The sequence below is a fragment of the Mesoplodon densirostris genome, chromosome 18 (genome assembly GCF_025265405.1).
Source record: "Mesoplodon densirostris isolate mMesDen1 chromosome 18, mMesDen1 primary haplotype, whole genome shotgun sequence".
Lineage (NCBI taxonomy): Eukaryota > Metazoa > Chordata > Mammalia > Artiodactyla > Ziphiidae > Mesoplodon > Mesoplodon densirostris.
The window spans coordinates 47,979,002-48,003,411 of NC_082678.1; the positions used below are offsets into that span (position 1 = coordinate 47,979,002).

General features: G+C 40.2%; 2 protein-coding genes across 6 annotated transcripts in view; one reads left to right on the forward strand and one right to left on the reverse strand.

Annotated features, from left to right (window-relative positions):
• The window catches only part of RPA1 (replication protein A1), a 54,180-nt gene extending 44,915 nt beyond the window's left edge, over positions 1-9,265 (reverse strand). The window contains exon 1 of the mRNA XM_060080928.1: positions 9,110-9,265. Coding sequence (XP_059936911.1) covers positions 9,110-9,142 — 33 coding nt within the window. The 5' untranslated portion in view covers positions 9,143-9,265. The remainder of the gene's footprint in view (positions 1-9,109) is intronic.
• The window catches only part of SMYD4 (SET and MYND domain containing 4), a 40,189-nt gene continuing 24,346 nt past the window's right edge, over positions 8,568-24,410 (forward strand). For 3 of the 5 annotated variants that reach the window (XM_060080923.1, XM_060080925.1, XM_060080927.1), the window contains exons 1-2: positions 9,430-9,681; positions 10,548-10,693. In XM_060080923.1, coding sequence (XP_059936906.1) covers positions 10,560-10,693 — 134 coding nt within the window. In that variant the 5' untranslated portion in view covers positions 9,430-9,681; positions 10,548-10,559. Of the gene's footprint in view, positions 8,654-9,429; positions 9,682-10,547; positions 10,694-24,410 lie in introns of those variants that run through there. The other 2 variants (XM_060080924.1, XM_060080926.1) reach the window with 2 other exon arrangements.

Below are 24,410 nucleotides of genomic sequence, written 5' to 3' on the forward strand. Positions count from 1 at the left end.
TCACTCTCTCCACACAAAGAAGAGGTCATGTGAGCACAGTGAGATGGTAGCTGCAAGCCAGGAAGACAGCCCTCACCCAGAACTAAATCTGCTGGTGCCTTGATGGATTTCTCAGCCTCTAGAATTGTGAGAAATAAATCTGCTGTTTACATCACCTAGTCTACGGTATTTTGTTATAGTAGTCCAAGCTAGGATGCGTTGCCCTAAAACAATCATTAAAAACATAAAGCATCGCTAATAAGCCAACAGTGGAAATAAATTTTAATCATAAAAAATACTCAAATAATCCAAAAGTTGGGAAAAGTTAAAAAATAGAAAAAGAATAGATGGGACAAATAAAAAAACAAGCAGCAGGCTTCCCTGGTGGCGCAGTGGTTGAGAGTCTGCCTGCCGATGCAGGGGACGCAGGTTCGTGCCCCGGTCCGAGAAGATCCCACATGCCGCGGAATGGCTGGGCCCGTGAGCCGTGGCCGCTGAGCCTGCGCGTCCGGAGCCTGTGCTCCGCAACGGGAGAGGCCACAGCAGTGAGAGGCCCGCGTACCACACACACACACACAAAGCAGCAAAATGAAAAACTTAAACCCAAACTTGTAATTATATTAAGTGTAAATGGTTCAAGTACTCCAATTAAATGGAAGAAATTATTGTAATGAATAAGAAAGACCCAACTATTTGCTCTGTACAAGAAACGCACTTCAAATATAAAAAGGCAAATTAAAAATAAAATACTGGAAAAAGATGTATCATTAAAAGCAGGCAAAGTAGACTTCAGGACAAGGAATATTACCCGGGATAAGAAAGGACATTTCATAATAATAATAGGGTTGATTCCTAAAGGAGACACAGTGGGGACTTCCCTGGCGGTCCAGTGCTTAAGACTCCACACTTCCACTGCAGGGGGCACGGGTACAATCCCCAGTCAGGGAACTAAGATCCACATGCTGCACAGCATGGCCAAAAAAAAAAAAAAAAAAAAGCACAATGATAAATGTGGTCACCTAACAACAGGGTTTCAAAATAACTGACAAAATGAAAAGGAGAAATAGACAAATCCACTATTATAATTGGTGGTTTCAACATTCTTCTCTCAGTAATTGACAGGGCAAATAGACCAAAAAATATAGAAATAAGAATATAGAAAATTTAAACTATCAATAAACTTGACCTAATTAGATCATCTAACAACTGCAAAATACACATTCTTTTAAGTGTACCTGGAACATTTTCATCAAGATAGTCCATATACTGGGCAGTAAAACAAATCTCAATAAACGTTGAAAAGTTGAATTCATACAGAGTACGTTATTTGACCACACTAGAAATAAACTAGAAATCAATAACAATATGATATCTAGAAAATCTCAAATACTTGGAAGTTAAACAACAACCTTCTAAATAACCCATTTGTTGAAGAAGAAATCACAAGAGAAATTAGAAAGTTATTAACAGAACGAAAATTAAAATACAATCTATCTAAATTTGTGGGATACACCTAGAGCAATGCTTAGAGGGGAAAATACAGCTTTAAATGTTCTCATCAGAGAAGAAAAAAGCTCCAGAGTCAATCATCTAATATTACACCATAAGGAGCCAGAAAAAGAATAAATTAAACCCAAGTACACAGAAGGAAAGAAATAATAAAAGAGCAAAAATCAATGAAATAGAAAATTGATAAATAATAGGAAAAACACAATTGAACCAAAAGCTGGTTCTTTGAAAAGATCAATAAAATTGATAAACTTCTAACTAGTCTGGTCAAGAAAAAGAAAACACACATTCTCAATACCAGGAATGAAAAAGGCATCAATATAAATCATACATATATAAAATTTTATATATATTTATATATATAAAATAAGGGAATATTAGAAACTTTATGAAACAACTTAGATTAAATGGATAAGTCCCTTAAAAAAACAAAAATTATCAAAACTACATAAAAATACAGAAAATCTAGATAATTCTATATCTATTAAAGAAATTAAATTTATAACTTAGAATATTCCAAAAGACAAAACTCTAGGTCCAGATGGCTTTACTGGTAAATTCTATCTAACACTGAATGACAAAAAACACCAATCCTGCATAAATTATTTCAGGAGATAGAAGAGAACACTTTACAACTCATTGTATGATGTTAGCTTTACTCTGATAGAAAAAACAAAGTCATTGTAAGAAAGAAAAATTACAGATCTATATATCACTCATCAATAAAGATGTAAAAATCCTCAACAAAATGTCAGTAAATCAAATATAGCACTATATAAAATGTATATATGTCATGACCATGTGAGGTTTATTCCAAGAAGGCAAGGTTTACTCAACATTCAAAAATCTATTATTGTAGTCTGTCACATTAACAGAATAAAGAGGAAAAACCACAACCATCTCAATAGATGCAGAAAAAGCATTTGACAAAATTCAACACTTACTCATTATAAAAAGTCTCAGCAAATTAGGAATAGAAGATAGGGTTAAACTGATAGGCATCTACCAAAAAATCTAATTACCAATCACACTTAATGGCAAAAGACTAAATGACCTCCCCTAAGATCAGGAACAAGGCAAGGATATAACTCTCATCACTTTTATTAAATATGGCAGTAGAGCTCCTAACTAATGCAACAAGATGAGAAAAAGAAATAAGGGCATAGGGACTTCCCTGGTGGTCCAGTGGGTAAGATTCTGAGCTCCCAATGAAGGGGGCCCGGGTTTGATCCCTGGTTGGGGAACTAGATCCCACCTGCATGCCACAACTAAGAGCCCGCATGCCGCAACTAAGAGTCCACATACCACAATGAAGATCCCATGTGCCACAACTAAGGCCTGGCACAGCCTAAATAAATAGATAAATAAATATTTTTTTTAAATATATTTTAGGGGCTTCCCTGGTGGCGCAGTGGTTGGGAGTCCGCCTGCTGATGCGGGGGACACGGGTTCGTGCCCCGGTCTGGGGGGATCCCACGTGCCGCGGGGCGGCTGGGCCCATGGGCCATGGCCACTGAGCCTGCGTGTCCGGAGCCTGTGCTCAGCAGCGGGAGACGCCACAGCAGTGAGAGGCCCGCGTACCATAAAAGAAAAAAAATATATATATATATATATATATTTTAAAAAAGAAATAAAGGCATAAAGATTGAAAAGGAAATAATAAAATTGTCTTTATATGTAGTCACGTATGTAGAAAATCCTAAGGCATCTACAAAAAACTACTAAGTCAATTTACCGAGTTTTCAGGATACAAGGTTAATATGCAAAAATCAACTGGTTTTTTTTTTGTTGTTGTGGTACACAGGCCTCTCACTGTTGTGGCCTCTCCCGTTGTGGAGCACAGGCTCTGACGCGCAGGCTCAGCGGCCATGGCTCACGGGCCCAGCCGCTCCACGGCATGTGGGATCTTCCCGGACCGGGGCACGAACCCACGTTCCCTGCATCGGCAGGCGGACTCCCAATCGCTGTTGTGGCCTCTCCCGTTGTAGAGCACAGGCTCCGGACGCGCAGGCTCAGCGGCCATGGCTCACAGGCCCAGCCGCTCTGCGGCATGTGGGATCTTCCTGGACCGGGGCACGAACCGGTGTTTCCTGCATCGGCAGGCAGACTCTCAACCACTGCGCCACCAGGGAAGCCACAACTGTATTTTTATATACTGCCAATTAACAACTGGAAAATGAAATTTTAAAAAATACCATTAAAAAAAACCTAAGTCTAACAATACATATGCAAGACTTGCATACTGAAAACTACAAAACACTGAGAGAAATTAAAGAAAACCTAAGTAAATGAGAGATATAGCATGTCCATGGTTTGAAAGATTCAATGTCTGTAAGAAGTCAACTGATCCCAAATTGATCTATAAATGTAATGTACTATCAATCAAAATCCCATCAGGCTTTATTAGAAATTGACAAGCTGATTCTAAAATATATATGAAAATATAGAGAACCTAGATTCAGTAAAAGAATGAAGCTGGAGAATTTATACTACCCAATTTCAAGACTTACTATATAACTAGTTATGAAGACAATGTGGTACTGGTGTAAGTACTGACATATGGAGCAATGGCAGAATAGGCATTCTAGATATAGACCCACATATATATAAATTCTATCAAAGGTGACAACACAATTCAATGGAACATTATAGTCTTTATAACAAACGGGGCTGAAACAACTGAATATCTGCAATGGAAAGAATGATCTATACACCATACATAAAAAGGCAAACTTGAAATGGATTACAGACCTGAATATAAACTAAAACTATAAAACTTCTAGAAGAAAACACAGGACAAAAGATTTGTAACCTTGAGGGAGACAAAGATTTTTGGGGACAGAAAAATACAATTCAGAAAAGGAAAAACAAAACAAAACAAACCCAACTGAACATCAAAATTTAAAACTGCTCTTTTAAAAGAACACCACTGGGGCTTCCCTGGTGGTGCAGTGGTTGAGAGTCCGCCTGCCGATGCAGGGGACATGGGTTCGTGCCCCGGTCCGGGAAGATCCCACATGCCGCGGAGCGGCTGGGCCCGTGAGCCATGGCCGCTGAGCCTGCGCGTCCAGAGCCTGTGCTCCACAACGGGAGAGGCCACAACAGTGAGAGGCCCGCGTACCGCAAAAAAAATAATAAATAAATAAATAAATAAATAAATAAACAAACACCATTGAGTTTCCCTGGTGGCCTGATGGTTAAGAATATGCCTGCCAATGCAGGGGACACGGGTTAAAGCCCTGGTCCGGGAAGATCCCACATGCTGCGGAGCAACTAAGCCCGTGCGCCACAATTACTGAGCCCGTGCTCTAGAGCCCGCGAGCCACAACTACTGAGCCCATGTGTCACAACTGCTGGAGCCTGCGCGCCCAGAGCCCGTGCTCTGCAACAAGATAAGCCACTGTGATGAGAAGCCCACGCACCGCAACGAAGAGTAGCATAGCCCCCGCTCGCCGCAGCTAGAGAAACCCGTGCACAGCAACGAAGACCCAACGCAGCTGAAAATAAATAAATAAAATAAATTTATTAAAAACAAAAAACAGCATTAAAAGAATGAAAAGCCTGATTGGGAGGAAATATATATAATGCTTTCATCTAACAAAAGATGTGTCCAGATTAAATAAAGAATTCTTACAACTAACTAATAAGAACATGTCCCAATTTTTTAAACAGGCAAAAGATATTAACATACACTTCCCAAAAGAAGGAATACAAACAGCCAATAAGCACATGAAAAGATGCTCAAGATCATTAGTCATCAGCGAAAATCAAATTAAAATCACAGTGAGATACCACACTACACATTCACTAGAATAGGTAAACCTAAAAAGACTGACAAAACTAAGTGTTCGTGAGGAAATGGAGCAAACAGAATTCTCATAAACACTTTGGAAATAGTTTAGCAATTTCTTATAAAGTTAAATGTTCAGTTATCACATGACCCAGCAACTGCACTCCCCAATATTTATCTCAGAGGAATTAAAATATATTTCCATAAGAAGACTTGTACATAAAAGTTCATTACATCTTCATTCATAATAGCCAAAAAGGAAAATAACCCAAATGTTCAACAGGTAAATAAACAATTGTTTATTCATACCATGGAATACTACTGGGCAATAAAAAGGTGCAAACTACTGAAACAACATGGATAAATCTCAAAAATCATTTTGCTGAAAGAAGCCAGACACAAAGGGTACATATTATTTGATTCCATTTATATGAAGTTTTAGAACAGTCAAAACTAACCTATAGTGATAGAAACCAGAACTCAGAACAGTGGTTGCCTAGGGTAGGGGCAGGGGATGGGAAAGGAGCAGATTGGGGTGATGTATACATTTGTCAAAACTCATCAAACTGCATATAGTTTGATGTATTACTGCATATAGTTTGATGTATTACAGACTGATATAGTTTGTAAACAATATGTATTATAGTTTTTGTTATACGTAAATCAAATTGAACTTCAGTAAAGGTGGTTTTTTTTTTTTTTAAAGGAACAGAACCGGGGGAAGAGACAGGTCAGTACTTTCATCAAGCACCTTTCTGTTTTATTTGATTCTAAAACCAAATACATGTAGTACTTTATCATTCTTTTTAATTTATTTGTGTCATCATAAATAGTGAATATAAGACTTACTCTTCTGGGATATATAGCATGATATATACACTTAAGACAGAACTGACTTAAATTTTCCAAATTAACATTGCTAATAAAAATACAAAGCAACAGTGGTGATCATTTTGTAATGTACAGAAATATCAAATTACTATGTTGTGCACCAAGAACTTACACAGTATTGTAAGCCATTACACTTCAAAAACAAACAAATGAACAAACTTATAGAAAAAAGAGATCCAATTTGTGGTTACCAGAGGCAGGAAGTAGAGGGAGGAGGAACCGGACAAACGTGGTCAAAAGGTACAAATTTCCAGTTATAAGATAAATAACATACAACATGATTAATCTAATTAACAATGCTATATATGAAATATAATTAACAATGTTATATATGAAAGTTATTAAGAGAGTAAATCCTAAGAGTTCTCATCACAAGGAAAAAAATACTTTTTTCTTTTTATTTTGTATCTATATGAGGTGATGGGCATTCACTAAACTTACTGTGGTAATTGTTTCATGATGTATGTAAGTCAAATCATTATGCTGTACACCTTAAACTTATACAGTGTTGTATGTCAATTATATCTCAATAAAACTGGAAGGAAAAAAATACAAAACAACAGAATGGAATGGTTCAGAGCACATGTTCAAATCCTCACCTCATGCACAAATTACTTAACTTCTCTGGACTTCAATTACTTCATCTGTAAGATGGGGTTAATGATAAAAATCTACTTTACAGGGTTACTGTAACTACTGACTATAATAAAGTAACTGGCACATTGGAAAAGATCAAAAGTATTCATTCCTTTCCCCTTTCTTTGTATTACCTAATTACTCAAGATACAAATGCTATTAGTTCTAATTACCACAATAGTTCCACGCATAATCTCTTATTTTATGTTAGCTCTTGCCGAAAATGCACTATTTGTGTGTTAGTGCTTACTCTTTGGGGTCTATGTCTTTTGAACTAAAATGATATTACCTGCTTTAGCTGATAAACAAACTTGACAAAGGTACTCTACACTCCATCACCACAAACACACACACACACAAATTTTCCTTATCATTTATGAACAAAACCTAAGTAATACTTCACCTAACACTGGAAATATGTTTCCTAAATTTTGAATATGGCAAAAACTAACTCAAATTACTTGAAAAATACCAGTCACTTTCCTTGAAAGTGAAGAACAATTCTAATTTGTCTTAAGGATGCAAGGTAGCAGCTATAAAGTAAACAAGGACTACAATTTGCAATCACTTCTCGGGGTTATTTCTAATTTATTAAAATATTCATTCAACTCTGCCAACTGTTCTTCCCCATCCATCTCTGTCCCTTTCTTGTCCCTGCCTCACGCGCAATTAGCAAACATTTACTGGGCACCTAAAACTTGCCAGCAGTCCTTCCGGTATTGGGGAGACTATGTTGAGCAAAAAAACAGACATAATTTCAGGCCTCAAAGAATTTACAATCCAGTGGAGGGAGACAGAAAGTAACTGATATGAATCAAATAAACAACATATAAATGTAAGATCACATCTGTGATTATTAATAATAGGTAACATATAATGAGCATTTATTATGTATCAGGCATGGACTAAGCACTTTAAATTAATAGCTCATTTAATCGTCCCACTAACCTTAGGCAATAGGTACTAGGTATGATTAACCTCATTTGACAGAGAGGAAAGGCAGAGTTTAATATCGTGAACAAACAGGAATTAGGGGCTGAAAATAAAGGGATTTAGCCTAGCAAGGGGAGTCAAGGAAGGCTTCTCTGAGGAAGTAACTGAGCAGAGACTTGAAGGTTACATTAGTCAGCCAGGGGAGAATGAAGAACCACCCAGGCAGTAGGCACAGGTTAAAGAATGTTCAAAGCCCCTGTGGAAGGCAGGAGTATGAAATATACCCGGATTTAAATTAAAAAAAAAAAAAAAAAAAAAAAGGAAAGGCTGGAAAGGAGGAAAGAACTGGTGGGAATACGCTATGATGGGAATGGCGGGAGGAGGGTTATGCTGGGTAGAAGTGAGAAGGCCAGGCAGAAACAATGGTGCCAGTGTGGATGGAGAGAAGTAGATGCATTTAAGAGATATATGTGGAGGTAAAACACACCAGACTTGGGGAGGGACTGGACATCCAGGGTGACGGAATGTGTAGCAAGAATGATTCCACAATTTCTGGCTGTTATAACTCAATGAATAATGGTGCCATTCATCCAGACAGGGAACGGTAGAGGCCCAAATTTAGAAAGATAATGGATTTGCTTTGGGACATGCTGAATTTAAAATGTTTTTGAGATATCAAGTACGCAGCTGATAGAGGTTTGTCTTTGAGTGTAAAGGTGGCTCCGGACACAGAAATTTATGAGCAATTGACATACAGATGGTAATTTGTCTCGCGAGAAGAGTCAACAAAAATTTACAGAGAGATCTCCAAATAAGACGGGGAAAGACAAGCCAAGCTGAGCCACAGAAACCGAAAGAAGAGGGTGTTACCAAAAGAAAGCGAGGCTCAATAGTCAAACTCTGCTGAGAACTCGGGTAAATTTAACTCTCAAAAGTGTCTGTTGGATTTAACGACCTGGAGGCACTGCTGACTTCAGCCAGGGTTACTTCTATAGTGATCAGGGGAGTGACTGATTGGAGTCTGTTGAAGGGTTAATGGGAGGGGAGAAAAAGAACTGAAAACTGACAACTCTAGGAAAGTTAGGCTGCGGATGGGGGAAGGGGAGGAGAAAGAGAGTGGCTGCGGGAGAGAGATGGGCGAAAATCAACAGTTTATTTTGTTTCATTTCCTTAAGCAGGAAAAACATGAACGTGTTTAAAAGACGATGGGAAAAATGCTTTGAGGAGTGATGATTCTAGGGAGTCACCCGGCGGTTCCTCCCCGGCCCCCGCTGTCTCCTCCTCCCGTGTTCTCTCCCCCTTCTCCACCCCGCACAGCCCCAAGGCCCACAGCCACCCCGGCCCGCGCCCGGCTCGCAGGCGTCTCCTCACCGCAATGGCCCCCTCGCTCAGGTGGCCCACCATGGTTCCGCCGCAACAGCTCCAACGCTCCCGCTCCCCCGCAGCCCTGGCTTTACTCCAGGGAACCCGCGCGCTCCAAAGCGATTGGCCCGAGGACTTGCGTGCACCGCGAAGGCCTCCCGACGCGCGCACGGCACGGGGGCGGGTTTAGGAGCCGAGCAGCCACCTCATTGGCCGAAGCGCGGCGGGTGGCCCAAATGACTCACCGGAGCCCAGGTCCGGGGCCTAGTCGCTGGATTGCCTGGCCTGGGGGCGGAGCGCGCGAAGCGTGATGCGTGATGCGCGAAGCGTGACGCGGACGCAGCGAAGGGCGCGGAGTGGACGAGTTACGTTAGCATTCCGAGCAAACTCTCGGAAACGTACCCAACTCGGCCTTTGGTGGGCAGACACTGACTGGTAGCCCAGAGGAGTGGTAGAGCTGTTGCCCTAGTAACTCTGCTACTGGATATAGTCAAAGCATTGACTTGCTTCCTTCAGCAACCCAGAGCTGAGCTCCCGCAGGTTCCAGACCCTGAGCTTGGCACAGTGGGGGATCTCTCAAGGTAAATAAGACCTGGTCCCTACCCTCAGAGGAGAGCACAGTCTGTCGAGGGAATTGCTGCTGTGAGGAGCACTAACTCAAGGTAGACATGGTTTGGGCCCCAGGAGAGACACAAAGTGTGCTGCTATCACAGGTGGAAAAATCAGGGAAGGCTTCCCGGAGGAGGTACCATTTGAACTGGGCCTTGAAGAATGTTTGGAAATTTGCCAGGTGGACTCCAAGTGAGGGTAGGGCCAATGAATAGTCTTTGTAACACCTAGGGAGATGAATAGCCTGGCAAACTGGGGATAGCTTTGAGTAGCTAGAATAGTAGGGTACAGAGGAAGAAGTGAGACTTGAGCATTAGAAAGTAAGCCAAGAGTCAAATAATGAAGGGTTTGTACTGGACTTCCCTAAATGCTAGGAGGAGCATTGATGAATTTAAGGCGGAGTACTGACATCTGTCTCAATGTGGAAGATGGACTGAATTTGGAATGGGGAAGTGGGGGGTCTGAGGGTGTGGAGACTAGTTATAACACTCCAGAAAGAATGCCGGACAGGAAATGGTGCGGGCTTGAACTAAAGGAGTGATCTGGGGATTGAAAAGAAAAAACTGAACTGGGTAAGAGTTCTGATTCATCATTGTATAACCAGTACCTAGTATGATGCCTGGAACAAAGTAAGCTTTCAATAAATATTTCTGAATGAAGGGATGTTGAGTGAATTGGGGTGAGAAACAATAGATGCTTCCTCAGCGTGTAAACAACTATAGGAAGAGACCACAAGAATTGATTTTGTTGCTTCATGCATGCTTGAATGGAATCTTGACTTTCTAGAATTGTGCATTTGTAGAAATCCGAATTCCTTATTTTCTTATTCATTTTTTAGATTTAAAGTAGCATGGATCTGCCCGTGGATGAGTGGAAATCGTACATACTTCAGAAGTGGTCTTTGCTCCCCAAGTCCATTCAGGTTACAATTTCTACAGCAGAGACTTTAAGCGATATCTTTCTTTTCTCATCTTCGCTTCTTCAGTAAGTGAATGGAAGCTTTAACCAGGGAAATTTTGATGCAGAAAACGTTGTCTTTTGTGATTTGCTCTCAAATTATGTCTCTTTTTTAAAAATATAAATTTATTTATTTATTTTCTTCGTTGGGTATTGCGTTGGGTCTTCGTTGCTGCGCCCGGGCTTTCTTTAGTTGCGTCGGGTGGGGGTTACTCTTCCTTGCAGTGTGCGGGCTTCTCATTGCAGTGCTTCCTCCTGTTGTGGGGCACGGGCTCTAGGCACGCAGGCTTCAGTAGTTGCAGCACACTGGCTTATTATTTGTGGCACACGGGCTCTAGAGCGCAGGCTCAGTAGTTGTGGCACACAGGCTTAGCTGCTCTGTGGCATGTGGGATCTTCCCGGACCAGGGCTCGAACCCGTGTCCCTTGTGTTGGTACGTGGATTCTTAACTACTATGCCACCAGGGAAGCCCGTCAAATTATACCTCTTTTTGATGGAAGAGTTACCTTTAGGTTTTTATATTTTGGGGCATTCAACACTTCTTGCTGTTTCCACAGTTCTTTCTAACCTACTATTATACAACAGGTAGGGATGCTATTTAGCTTTTTCGGTGTCAATATTATGTTTCAGTAATCAGTGCCTTGCTGTTGTCACTAGGCTGTGCACCTTGCTGTATCCCAAAGGATACAGTGGACATTTACTAGCTGCACATAGAAATTCATAAATGCTCATATTTGGAAAGAACCATAGAGGTCATACAGTCTAACCCCAGTAGTTTTCAAACACTCTTGACTACACTCTTCAATAAGAAATATATTTTACATCACAACCTAGTACGTATACTAGTTTTTTATACGTATATAAAAAACTGAAACAGGGGACTTCCCTGGTGGTCCGGTGGTTAAGACTCTGCTTCCACCGCGGGGTGCATGGCATCCATCCTTGGTTGGGAAACCAAGATCCTGCATGCTGCGGCGTGGCCAAAAAAATAAAAATTAAGTAAATAAAAAACTGAAGCAGGAGTTTCCCAAACTTCATTCAGTGAATTTTTATTGAACATCTACTTTGTGCCAGCCACTGTGCTAAGTGCTTAGTAAGCAAAAAATACATCATTTGAAAAAAAATAGACAAAGATCCTTACCTTTGAGGAGCTTAATTCTAGCAAGGAAGGACAGACAATAAACATCATAAATAAGTTAAAATATATAGTATGTTAAAGGTGAGAAATACAGTAGAAAAAAAGGAAAAATTGAACAGGGTAGGGGAAATAGGCAGTGCCAGGAGCAAGAGTACAGATTGTAGTATTAAGTAGTATAATCAGATATGCCTCATTGAAAGAGTGAAAGTGGAGCAAAGTCTTGGAGATACAGGAGTTAACTAAAGAGATATCTGAGAGAAGAGCATTCCAGGCAGAGATCCTAAGGTGGGAGAGTGTCTGGCATGTTTAAGCAACAGCAAGTTGGATGAACAGCTAGTGGTGGATGAACAGAGTAAGCCAGAGGGAGAGTGGTAGGAAGTACCATCAGAGAGGTAATGGGACACGCATGGGAGTTGGGGAAGAGCAGGTGGCACAAATCGAGTTGACCCTTTCTTAGTGCCTTATCTTTTTACCCTGAGTAGGAAGTTATTGCAGGGTATAGTAGGCAGAATTCTAAAGATGCTCCCCCTGCCCCCACGCCAGCATTCTGGTCCCCTGGTTACTCAATCCTGGTCCCCTCGTTACTCAATCTAACATTAACCTAAGCACTGCTGGGAAGGGACTTGGCTGATGTAATGAAAGTCCCAAGCCCCCTGACTTTGAGATATAATTACTGGGTGGGTGTAACCCAATCAGACCAGACCTTTAAAAGCAGAGAGTTCTTCCCAGCTGGTAGCAGAAAGGGAAATCAGAGAGATTCAAAGCATGAGGTTTGAATGCGATTTGGCTGACTTTGAAGATGGAGCTACATGACACATGACAAGGAATGCAGGAAGCTTCTAGAAGCTGAGAGTGCTTCCTGGCTAACAGCCAGCAAGGAAATGGGGACCTCAGACCTACAATTGCAAGGAACTGGCTTCTGTCAGTTCTAAACTCAAAATCCTGGATGAGTTTAGATATAGATTCTTTCCCAGATCCTCTCTATAAGAGGTCACCTTGATTTCAGCCTTGTGAGACCCTAAGCAGAGAGCCCAGGCAAGCCCACCTGGACTTCTGATCTACAGAACTGAGAATAATAAATGGGTATTGTTTTAACCTGCTGAATGTGTGGTAGTTTTTACACTACAATAGAAAACTAATTCACAGGGTTTTGAGATAAGAGTGATACAATCTGATTATATTTTAAACAGATGTCAGCAAACAACAACCCACAGGGTACATCCATCCCACTGCCTGTTTGTGTGGCCATCAGCTAAGAATGGTTTTTACAGATAAATATTTGTAGTCGATTTGATGATGGGGATCATTGGCTTTGAACTCCAGTTTAGCAAAATGGTATCCATTAAAAAAATTTTCTTTCATTCTTCTCATTAGTAGACCTGTGTTACAAAAGAATTGTACTCAATTATTATACCTTGAATTTTGTCAGTAAATGATTTTTACAAGCGTGTTTTTTCTTTTGTTATATAAGCACCTATGTAATAGCCTCGATTTTACCTCTTGGCCCAAGCAGGCTAAATGTCTCTGGTTTTCTAGAGAAAGTTTGCTGATCCCTGTTTTTCTTTGGTTTTTTTTTTTTTTTTGCGGTACGCGGGCCTCTCACTGTTGTGGCCTCTCCCGTTGCGGAGCACAGGCTCCGGACGTGCAGGCTCAGCGGCCATGGCTCACGGGCCTAGCCGCTCTGCGGCATGTGGGATCTTCCCGGACCAGGGCACGAACCCGTGTCCCCTGCATCGGCAGGCGGACTCTCAACCACTGCGCCACCAGGGAAGCCCTGATCCCTGTTTTAAAGGATTGCTCTGACCACTGTGTTGAGTATAGCAGGAGTAAGAGTGGAAATAGAATTGTTGGAAGGCTGTTGCTTTAGTCCAGGTGAGAGAGGAAGTGATAGTAATTTGGGCCAGGGTGGTAGTAGTGGGGATGATGAGAAGTGGTTGGATTCTGATGGTGTACTTAATAGCATTTCCTGACAGATGGTATATGGTATGTTAGAGAATGAGAGAAGTAAAAAGTGACTCCTGGGACGTAGACCTACAGGGCCATAGGTAGAAGGATGAAATTGCCATCACCTGGGAAAGCTGCAGGTGGAGGTGTCTTGGGAAAGAAATTTAGGGGTTTGTATTTCAGTTGGAAATGTCTAGTAGACATTCAAGTGGAGATGTCTTAATGAGCATGGAATTTATGAGGCTTGGGCTAGAGATACAAATTTGGGAATTACATGGCATTTTGAGCCATGAGACTGGAAAATTTCACCAAGGAAGAAAGTGTAGATGCTTACTGCATGTGATGTACTTCTTGATATTTTCCCTTCTATTGATCTAATTTTTAAAGTACTAATCAGGACCCTCTAAACTGATTTCGTGACCTACTGAGTCATGACCTACAGTTTGAAAAATAATGTTAAAACTCTATGGGATTTGTGGATTCCCTTTAAAAATTTTCCAAAAATGATGGAGAACTGCTGATGAAAACTCTGGTTGATACCAAGATAAATTGGTATAGCTTACTAACAGCAAAAAGGAGTATCAGTAAGAATCCAAATTTGAAGTTTTGGAGCACTGAAAGGAATATAAATCAAAGAAGAGGATTTGTCTGATTGTTTAATGTTGGAGTTCCTCAAGACTCCTGCCTAGGCTCTCTTTCCTAGTCACTGTCTATTCTCAACCAGTTCAGCCTCATTCACACCCATGACATCAATTACCTCCTATATGCCGATTACCCTTAAAATTATATCTCCAGCCCTCACTTCTTCTCTGAGACACAAATGTCTAATCCAGATGACTACTTAAAGCCTCAAAGATACTTAAAATTCAACATATCCAAAACCAAACTCACCATCTTGTCTTCGAAATTAGATTACCTTCCAGTGGTGTCTATCTTAATGAACTGCACTGCCTTATTTCAGTCCCTAAAACTAGAAACCTGTGAACCATTTTATATATATATATATATGTATGTATTTATGTATGTGTGTATATATGTATATGTGTGTATATATATATATATATATATATATATATATGTATATTTATTTATTTATTTTTGGCTGCATTGGGTCTTCACTGCGTGCGGGCTTTCTCTAGTTACGGCAAGTGGGGGCTACTCCTCATTGCGGTGCATGGGTTTCTTATTGAGGTGGCTCCTCTTGTTGCAGATCATGGGCTCTAGGTGCATGGGCTTCGGTAGTTGTGGCTTGCAGGCTTTAGAGTGCAGGCTCAGTAGTTGTGGTGCACAAGCTTAGTTGCTCTGTGGCACGTGGAATCTTCCCGGACCAGGGCTTGAACTCATGTCCCCTGCATTGGCAGGCGGATTCTTAACCACTGTGCCACCAGGGAAGTCCCCCATTTTATATTTTAAAATAACTCATGATCATTCCCCCTTTTTACTTCAGATCATCATGATCCCTTAGTGAATTACACCACCATCCATCCAGTTGCTACCCAGAAACCTAGGAGTCATGCCTGATTTTTCCTTCTTCCTCATACCCCGTATTAAATCCAGTGCCAAATTTTGTCCATTGTAGGACTGTGAACGCTAAATTTCTTTCAAATTTGGCAAATAAGACTTCTGCTTCTGGATAGGTTATAATAGGTCACAACAGGCAGTACTTTTGAAACTAAAAAATATTGATACTACAATAATCATATTTTTAAAGACACCAGAGAGCAACAAGGACCAGATGGACTAAAATTCCAGAGAGTGAAGACTCCTTCCTAGGTGTTCGCTATCCATGGTCTTTCCTGGGGGTAATTAAAGGCTGAGGATCAGGCTGGCCCCAAGCACAGGGACTGTCCTGGGGGAAACTGAAACCAGCAGACCTTTTGGCGGTCATTTGGGGCTGATGTGATGGATTGGAAACTACAAGATGGCCAAACTCAAGGCCCAAATTTAAAGCCCGTTTGCCTCATGGGAGCCTTGCCAGTTCAGGTACTAGGTACCATTAGGGTTATACTTTTTTTTTCTTTGGCTTGTTGTTTTTCTTTTTTATTAATGTTAGTAAGATACAAGTACATTCTCATTGCAAAAGATTGATACAATATTTAATAAACTAAAACATGAAAATTTCCCCCTTAGCCTTCTCATTCTCTTTCAGAGATTACCACAAGTTATTGGAACTTTCTATTTCTTTTTTATGTATTCTCGTACATTCATACATAAATGTGTGCGTATCTTTTTCTCCTCTATTAGATTATATTATGTGTTTTGTTCTTTGAAGTTTTTTGCAGCATCACACCTTAATCTTTTTAGCAACCAAAGGAGATTGCTAGTATATTATTGCCGCAACTTACTTATTTGTTTCCCTATTGATGGGCAGTTATGTTCTTTCCAGGTGGTTGTTTTTGTTTTTTTACTGTTACAAACAATGCTGCAATGAACAACTTTTATATATGTTGTACATATGTTTAGAATTTAAGATAGATTCTTAGAAGAGGATTTGTTGCATCAGTGGTTGTGAGCAATTTAAATTTAATAAATACTGCCAAATTGTCTTCCAAGAAGGCTTTACCCACTTACCATGAACATATCCTCGCCAACATTAGAAAACAACAGTCTTTTTTTTTTTTTTTTTTTCGCCACACCGCACCACATGAGGGATCTTAGTTCCCCTACCAGGGGTTGAACCTGTGCCCCCTACGGTAGAAGCACGGAGTCTTTTTTTTTTTTTTTTTTTTAAATTTATATATTTATTTATTTATTTTTGGCTGCATTGGGTCTTCATTGCTGCGCACAGGCTTTCTCTAGTTGCAGCAAGTGGGGGATACTCTTCTTTGTGGTGCGCGGGCTTCTAATTGAGGTGGCTTCTGGGCTCACGGGCCCAGTTGCTCCACAGCACGTGGGATCCTCCCAGACCAGGGCTCGAACCCGTGTCCCCTGCATTAGCGGGCAGATTCTCAACCACTGCGCCACCAGGGAAGCCCCGGCAGGCGGATTCTTAACCAGTGCGCCACCAGGGAAGTCCCAGAAGGCAACAGTCTTTAATTTTGGCAACCTTAAGGACAAAATAGTTTTGTTTTAATTTGCATTTTTCTGATTGCTAGTGAAGTAATGCACCATTTCTGATGTTACTCATTAATATTTGTGCTGTGAATTTTTGTTTGTGTCCTTTCCCCATTTCTCTAGAGGGTTGTCTATCTTTCTCTTAATAATTTTTAAGGGGTCTTCATGAATCTGACTATATATTTCTTTGCTATATGTGTTACTAATTTTTCTCCTAATCTATTATTTATCTGTTTTTATTTTACTTATTGTGTCTCATTATATATAAATTGCATGCATATATTTTAACTTTCTTACAGCCATTTCTGTCTTTTTCTTTTATGGTTTCTGGGTTATGTGTCTTAGGATAGTCTACTCTTCCCCAAGATTATAAAAATATTCTTTATTTTCTTCTGACTTTTTTGGTAGTTTTGTCTTTTAGTTTTAGCTCTCTAATCCATCTGGAATTTATTTTTGTGTGTGATGTGAGGGAATAGTCTAAGTTTTATTCCAGATAGTTTTCCCACGTCAGTTATTGAATAGTCCATCCTTTCCTCAGTTCTTCAAAATGCCACATTTATTAAAATTAAATTCCCACTTTTCTATAAATGAGTTTCTAGACTCTACGTCTGTGCCAAAACCAAAGAGTTTTAATTACTGTGACTTTATAGTATCATACTAGAATTTTTTCAGTTTCAAGTGACAGAAACCCAGCTCAAATTAGGAAATCTATAGGCTATGGAAACTAGGATGTGCAAAGGCAGATCTATTTTTAAGCAGAGTTGTATCCAAGAGCTCAGAAGATGTCATCAGACTCTATCTCTTCATCTGTCAGACAGACTGTCTCCACCTGGTGGGCAGCATAACCATTGGTAACCTTGAGCACATGCTGATAATAGCTTAATAACCACAAGAAAAGAGGTCATCTTTCCTAAGAGTTTTGGCAAAAAAGGTCTGGGTTGGACTCTGATCAACCTAACTTTGATGGCATGCACACCCCTTTAACCAAAGATGTGGGCTCCTCTGATTGGCCAGGCCTGTAACACATGCCCAACCGTCTTGCAAAATTGGGGTCAGTCCTACTTCAACCACAAGGAATGGTTTCCACACTGAGATTTTGTTACCAGACGTGGTGAGAAGGAGCAGTTGAAAGCAGGGAAGTCTGGTACAAATGTGTCTTTGCTATCTGTTAAGCCAAGTTCCCACACACATATGCACAGTCATTATTCTTTTTCAAGAATATCTTGGCTATTCTGTGTATATTTCCCCCATGTGAACTTCAGAATTGACTGTCACGTTCAATAAAAAGTATCGTTGGGTTTTTGATTGGGAATTTATAGATTCATTTAGGGAGACTTGACACCTTTACAATATTAAATTTCCTCATTCACGTAAAGGGTATGTCTTGCCACTTGTTTAGGGCTTCTTTTATGTCCTTAAATAAAGTTTTATCATTTTCTTTATATAGGTCTTGCACATTTCCTCTTAGATTTATTCTACTTCTTACAAGGTTTTTGTTGTTCTCGTGAATAAGACTTTTTCCCCCCAATTACATTCTCTGACTGATGATTGGTGGTATAAATATAAGCTAGGAATCATCTTATAATAGGCCACCTCACTGTACTTTCACATTATTTCATCATTTTTTATGCCAATCCACTTAGAATTTTTAGTAAGTATATCTGCAAACAGCAATCCTCCTTTCAAATATTTGTACCTCTTCTTTTACTTTTTAATTATAGCATTATTTAGACCTCTGGTGCAATGTTGAATAGTAAGAGGCATTTAGGACATTGCTGTAGGTTTGTAGTATATACCCTTTATCAGTTTAAGGAAGTTGTGCTATCTTGTATCATAAATAAGTGTTGAATTTTATCAGTCCTTTTTTTTATATATATTTTGGGAGGAAGGATCATTTTCTTATTCTACTTTAATCTGTTAAGGCAGAATTGACATCAGTAGATTTACTGAAGTTGAACTGTTTTGGAGAATAACTCTGGTTATCATCTAACTTTTTTTTTTTTTTAACACAGGGCTAGATTCAATTTGCTGAGGTTATTTTTAGGATTTTTATATCTATATTCTTAAATGGTATTAGACTATATATTTTTTTGTGTGTGTGCTCTGTTCATCAACTCTTGGTATCAGGGTTATGATAGCCTCATGGCATGAATTGGAGAGCTTCCCATATTTCTCTATGCTCTGAAATAATTTATATAATGTAAGGATTATTTGATTCTTTAAAGCTGGTAGAAAATCCTGTAAAACTATGTAGACCTGGTACCTTATTTTTATTTATTTATTTTTGGCGGTACGCGGGCCTCTCACTGCTGTGGCCTCTCCCATTGCGGAGCACAGGCTCCGGACGCGCAGGCCCAGCGGTCATGGCTCACGGGCCCAGCTGCTCCACGGCATGTGGGATCCTCCCGGACCGGGGCACGAACCCGTGTCCCCAGCATCAGCAGGCGGACTCTCAACCACTGTGCCACCAGGGAAGCCCCCCTTATTTTTTAAAAAATATTTATTTATATTTTATTTATTTATTTATTTTGGCTGCACCAGGTCTTAGTTGTGGCATGCGAACTCTTAGTTCCATCATGCATGTGGGATCTAGTTCCCTGACCAGGGATCGAACCCAGGCCCCCTTGCATTGGGAGCACAGAGTCTTACCCACTGGACCACCAGGGAAGTCCCTAGACCTGGTACCTTATTACATGGAAATATTTTCCTTTTTTAGTTTATTTTTTATCAGAATAATATGCACATAGTATAAGAAGTCAAATAGTACTTCAAAACTTATAAAGAAAAACAGCAACTCTCGCTTACTCTTCCCCATTTCTATTCTGCAAAGACTGATATTTAAAATCATTCTGTTTCTTCCAGAATTTAATTTCATATTACTAAACAGTATGCTAATATTGCTATTTTTGAATTTTCAGTTTTAGATGCCAAATCTAGCTCTCTTACCCCCAACTCACATGTATATACTTTGTTTTTCCCTCATTCTATCATCATAACTATATTATAGTATATAACCAGTAGAATGTGATACTGGTTAAATCAGTTTTCAACGTGTATATCATTATGTCTATGTAAATATCATATGAACCACAAAGTATACTTTGAATTACATTTCCTTTCTTGTACAACTCTTATTTTCCCTGAAGTTAAAAATTGCCTCTATTTTTATTTGTTCTGTGTATCTCTCACTGCTTCATCCCCAATCTTCTCTACTTAACAAGTTAGTTCCAAAGAACTGTTTGTAAAACTATTCAATCATAATCTAAAATGACCAAAAAAGATTTAAATTTCTAATCTCCGTATGTTTGCCCAGTAAATGAAAGTATGAATTGGACCTTCAAAACTTAAAGCCAGGCATACACTCTTCTTTCTTGCCATTTACAGTCTTTGAGGAATGTTTTACCAAATTAGAAGCGTTTTGTCAGTATCAAAGACCTTTTGAGACACATGGACCTCTCGCATTGATAATCTAGTGTCCTAGGGAATCCTTAACAGACTCACTATCCGCACTCACTGCCTTCCTATTTGTTTTGATTTTACACTGATTCAAATGGAATACTTTGTTTTGCCAGCAATCAAGGAAATGCTCAAAGACTAACGGATTTAAGTAAAAAAAGAACATAGGAGCCAGTCTGAAGAGGTTTCCATTGGCCAAATTTAGAACAATCTGAGCATCAAAAAGTATAATGATGAGGGCTTCCCTGGTGGCGCAGTGGTTGAGAGTCTGCCTGCCAATGCAGGGGACACGGGTTTGTGCCCCGGTCCGGGAAGATCCCACATGCCGCGGAGCAGCTGGGCCCATGAGCCATGGTCGCTGAGCCTGTGCGTCCGGAGCCTGTGCTCCACAACGCGAGAGGCCATGGCAGTGAGAGGCCCGCGTACCGCAAAAACAAAAAAAAATTTTTTTAAATAATAAAAAAGTATAATGATGATAATGGTTTATAAGAATGAATTTTTTTAAGTCCATGGTGATACTCAAAAAAATACATAAATAAGTAAAAGAAGAAAAGTGGGGGGCCTCCCTGGTGGCGCAGTGGTTAAGAGTCCGCCTGCCGATGCAGGGGATATGGGTTCGTGCCCCGGTCTGGGAGGATCCCATATGCCGCGGAGCGGCTGGGCCCGTGAGCCATGGCCGCTGGGCCTGCGCATCCGGAGCCTGTGCTCCGCAACAGGAGAGGCCACAACAGTGAGAGGCCCGCATACCACAAAAAGAAAAAAAAAAAAAAAAGAAAAGGGGGAAACATTTGTCTTTACAGAAGAATGCTAATTAATAAGTTTAGAAATAATGATAGAATTAGAAAATCACCATTTTGTAACTCCCAGTGTAATAAGTGATTCTGGCAATAATCGTCAATGGATGCTCAAAACATTAGAAGAAAGATCACTGAGAAACAGGTTATTCACATGGTCTCAAAGTATGGCCCCATAGATTACTTATTAATGTTACTTATTACAAGGGGAAAGTTATCTTTATATTAGAGAAATCTAACAGTCACCACTTTAACCAGGTGACCAAACAACATCACCAGTAGTGATGGGACTGCCTGACATGTGTCTCCTGGTTTGAAACAACAAGAAGTATACAGATTTAATGATGGACTAATATTCTTGACAAAAACTGTTTGATCTGAATCTAATCATGAGGAAACAATGAGACAAAACCAGAATGTGTAATGTTTTCCTGGTCTTGAGTCTTCAAAAAAACTTAATCATGAAAAACAAAAAAATTATGGGACTGTCTCAAAAGAAACTAATGAGAAATAACTAAATGCAGTATGTTAGAACTTTGATCTGGCATCAGGTTGGGGTAAGAAAAAGAAAGAAAAGACATTTTAGGAATAATGAAGAAATTTTAAATGATATTTGAATTAGTGTTATTTTTTTAATTTAATTTATTTATTTGGTCGCATCGGGTCTTCGTTGCTGCATGTGGGCTTTCTCTAGTTGCATCGAGCGGGGGCTACTCTTTGTTGCAGTGCTCGGACTTCTCACTGCAGTGGTTTCTCTTGTTACGGAGCTCGGGCTTAAGGCGCGTGGGCTCCAGTAGTTTTGGCACATGGGCTCAGTAGTTGTGGCTCGCAGGCTCTAGAGCTCAGGCTCAGTAGTTGTGGCGCACAGGCTTAGTTGCTCCGCTGCATGTGGGATCTTCCTGGACCAGGGATCGAACCTGTGTCCCCTGCCTTGGCAGACGGATTCTCAACCACTGTGCAACCAGGGAAGTCCCTAGTGTTAATTTTTTAGGCATGATAATGATATTGTGATATCAAGATTCAGGAGAATGTCCTTATTCTTAGCAGAGGCATGCTGAAATATTTAGAGGTGAACTTCCATGATGAGTGCACTTACTTTCAGGAAAAAAAATGTGTATGTGTGAATGTGTGCGAGTTATTAAGCTGCAGTTTCTCAGCTCTGATCTTCTGTACTCTTTGCTGGGGCTGGGACTTTCTGCTTTGCCAATTGACCTTATAAGAGGCTTTACCTCTCTAGGGCTCTAGAAAGAGAAGGCACGGCTAGAAGAAGGAACTTGGTTCCTTCTATCTGCTTCCTAGTTAGACTCTACATGCCAAAGAATGAAGTTGGACCTTTACCTTACACCATATGCAAAAGCTAACTCAAAATAACTCAAAGACCTAAACTTAAGAGCTAAAACCATAAAACTCTTAGAAGAAAACATAAGCCAAAAGCTTATGACATTGGATTTGGCATCTTTTTCTTGGCTATGATACCAAAGGCACAGGCAACAACAACAACAAAAATAGGCAAATCAGACTTCATGAAAAGTAAAATATTTAGTGCATCAAGTGACTATCAACAGAGTTAAATAGGCAACCCACAGAAAGGGAGAAAATATTGCAAATCATACATCTGCTAAGGAATTAATATCCAGACCATATAAACAACTCCTAAGACTCAACGACAACAAAAAACCCAGTTTAAAAATGGGCAAAGAGCCCCCACTCACCGCAACTAGAGAAAGCCCGTGGGTAGCAACAAAGACCCAACACAGCCCAAAATAAATAAGTAAATTTTCTTTAAAAATGGGCAAAGCACTTGCATAGATACTTCTTCAAAGAAGATAAGCACATGAAATAAGCATATGAAAAGATGCTCTTAACATCACTAATCATTAGGGAGATGCAAATCAAACTACAAGATACCTTATTATCCTCATACTTATTAGATGGCTACTATCCAAAAAAATAAAACAGAAAATAACAAAGTGTTGATGAGGATGTGGAGAAATTGGAGCCCTTGTGCACTGTTGTTGGGAACGTAAAATGGTAGAGCCACTATGAAAAACAGTATGGCAGTTCTTCAAATAATTAGAAATAGAATTACTGGGGCTGCCCTGGTGGCGCAGTGGTTGAGAATCCGTCTGCCAAGGCAGGGGACAGAGATTCGAGCCCTGGTCCAGGAAGATCCCACATGCAGCGGAGCACCTAAGCCTGTGTGCCACAACTACTGAGCCTGAGCTCTAGAGCCTGTTAGCCACAACTACTGAGCCTGTGTGCTGCAACTACTGAAGCCTGCGAGCCTAAAGCCCATGCTCTGCAACAAGAGAAGCCACTGCAATGAGAAGCCCGAGCACTGGAACGAAGAGTAGCCCCTGCTCGCTGCAACCAGAGAAAGCCTGCATGCAACAACGAAGACCCAGTGCTGCCAAAAATTTAATTAATTAATTAATTAATTTTTTAAAAAGACAAGTAAGGCACCAATTTAAAAAAAAAATAGAGGGCTTCCCTGGTGGCGCAGTGGTTGAGAACCTGCCTGCCAATGCAGGGGACACAGGTTCGAGCCCTGGTCTGGGAAGGTCCCACATGCCGCGGAGCAACTAAGCCCGTGCGCCACAACTACTGAGCCTGTGCTCTAGAGCCCGCGAGCCACAACTACTGAGCCTGTGCGCTGCAACTACTGAAGCCTGCGTGCCTAGAGCCCATGCTCCTCAACAAGAGAAGCCACCGCAATGGGAAGCCCGCGCACCGCAACGAAGGGTAGCCCCCGCTCGTTGCCAACTAGAGAGAGCTCACATGCAGCAACGAAGACCCAATGCAGCCAAAAATAAATAAATAAATTTATAAAAAAAAAAAAATAGAATTACTATATAATCCAGCAATCCTACTTCTGGGTTTATACTCAAAAGAATTGAAAACGGGACTTGAACAGATTTATTTGCACACCAATGTTCAGAGCAGTATTCATAATAGCCAAGAGTGAAAATAGCCCAAATGTCCATTAACAGATGAATGGATAAACTGTGATATATACATATAATGGAATATTACTCAGCTATAAAAAGGAATGAACCTCGGAAACATTATGTTAAGTGAAACAAGCCAGACATAAAAGGATGACTACTTTACCATTCCACTTACATGAAGTACCTAGAGTAGACAAATTCATAGAAACAGGAAGTGAAATAGAGGTTATCAGGGGCTGGGGAGAGGGAGGAATAGAGAGTTATCATTTAATGAGCGCAGAGTTCTAGTTTGGGCTGGTGAAAAAGTTCTGGAAATGGATAGCGGTGACAGTCGCACAATATTGTGAATGTACTTAATGCCACTGAACTATATACTTTAGTTAAAATGAAAAGTTTTTAAATATTTTAGC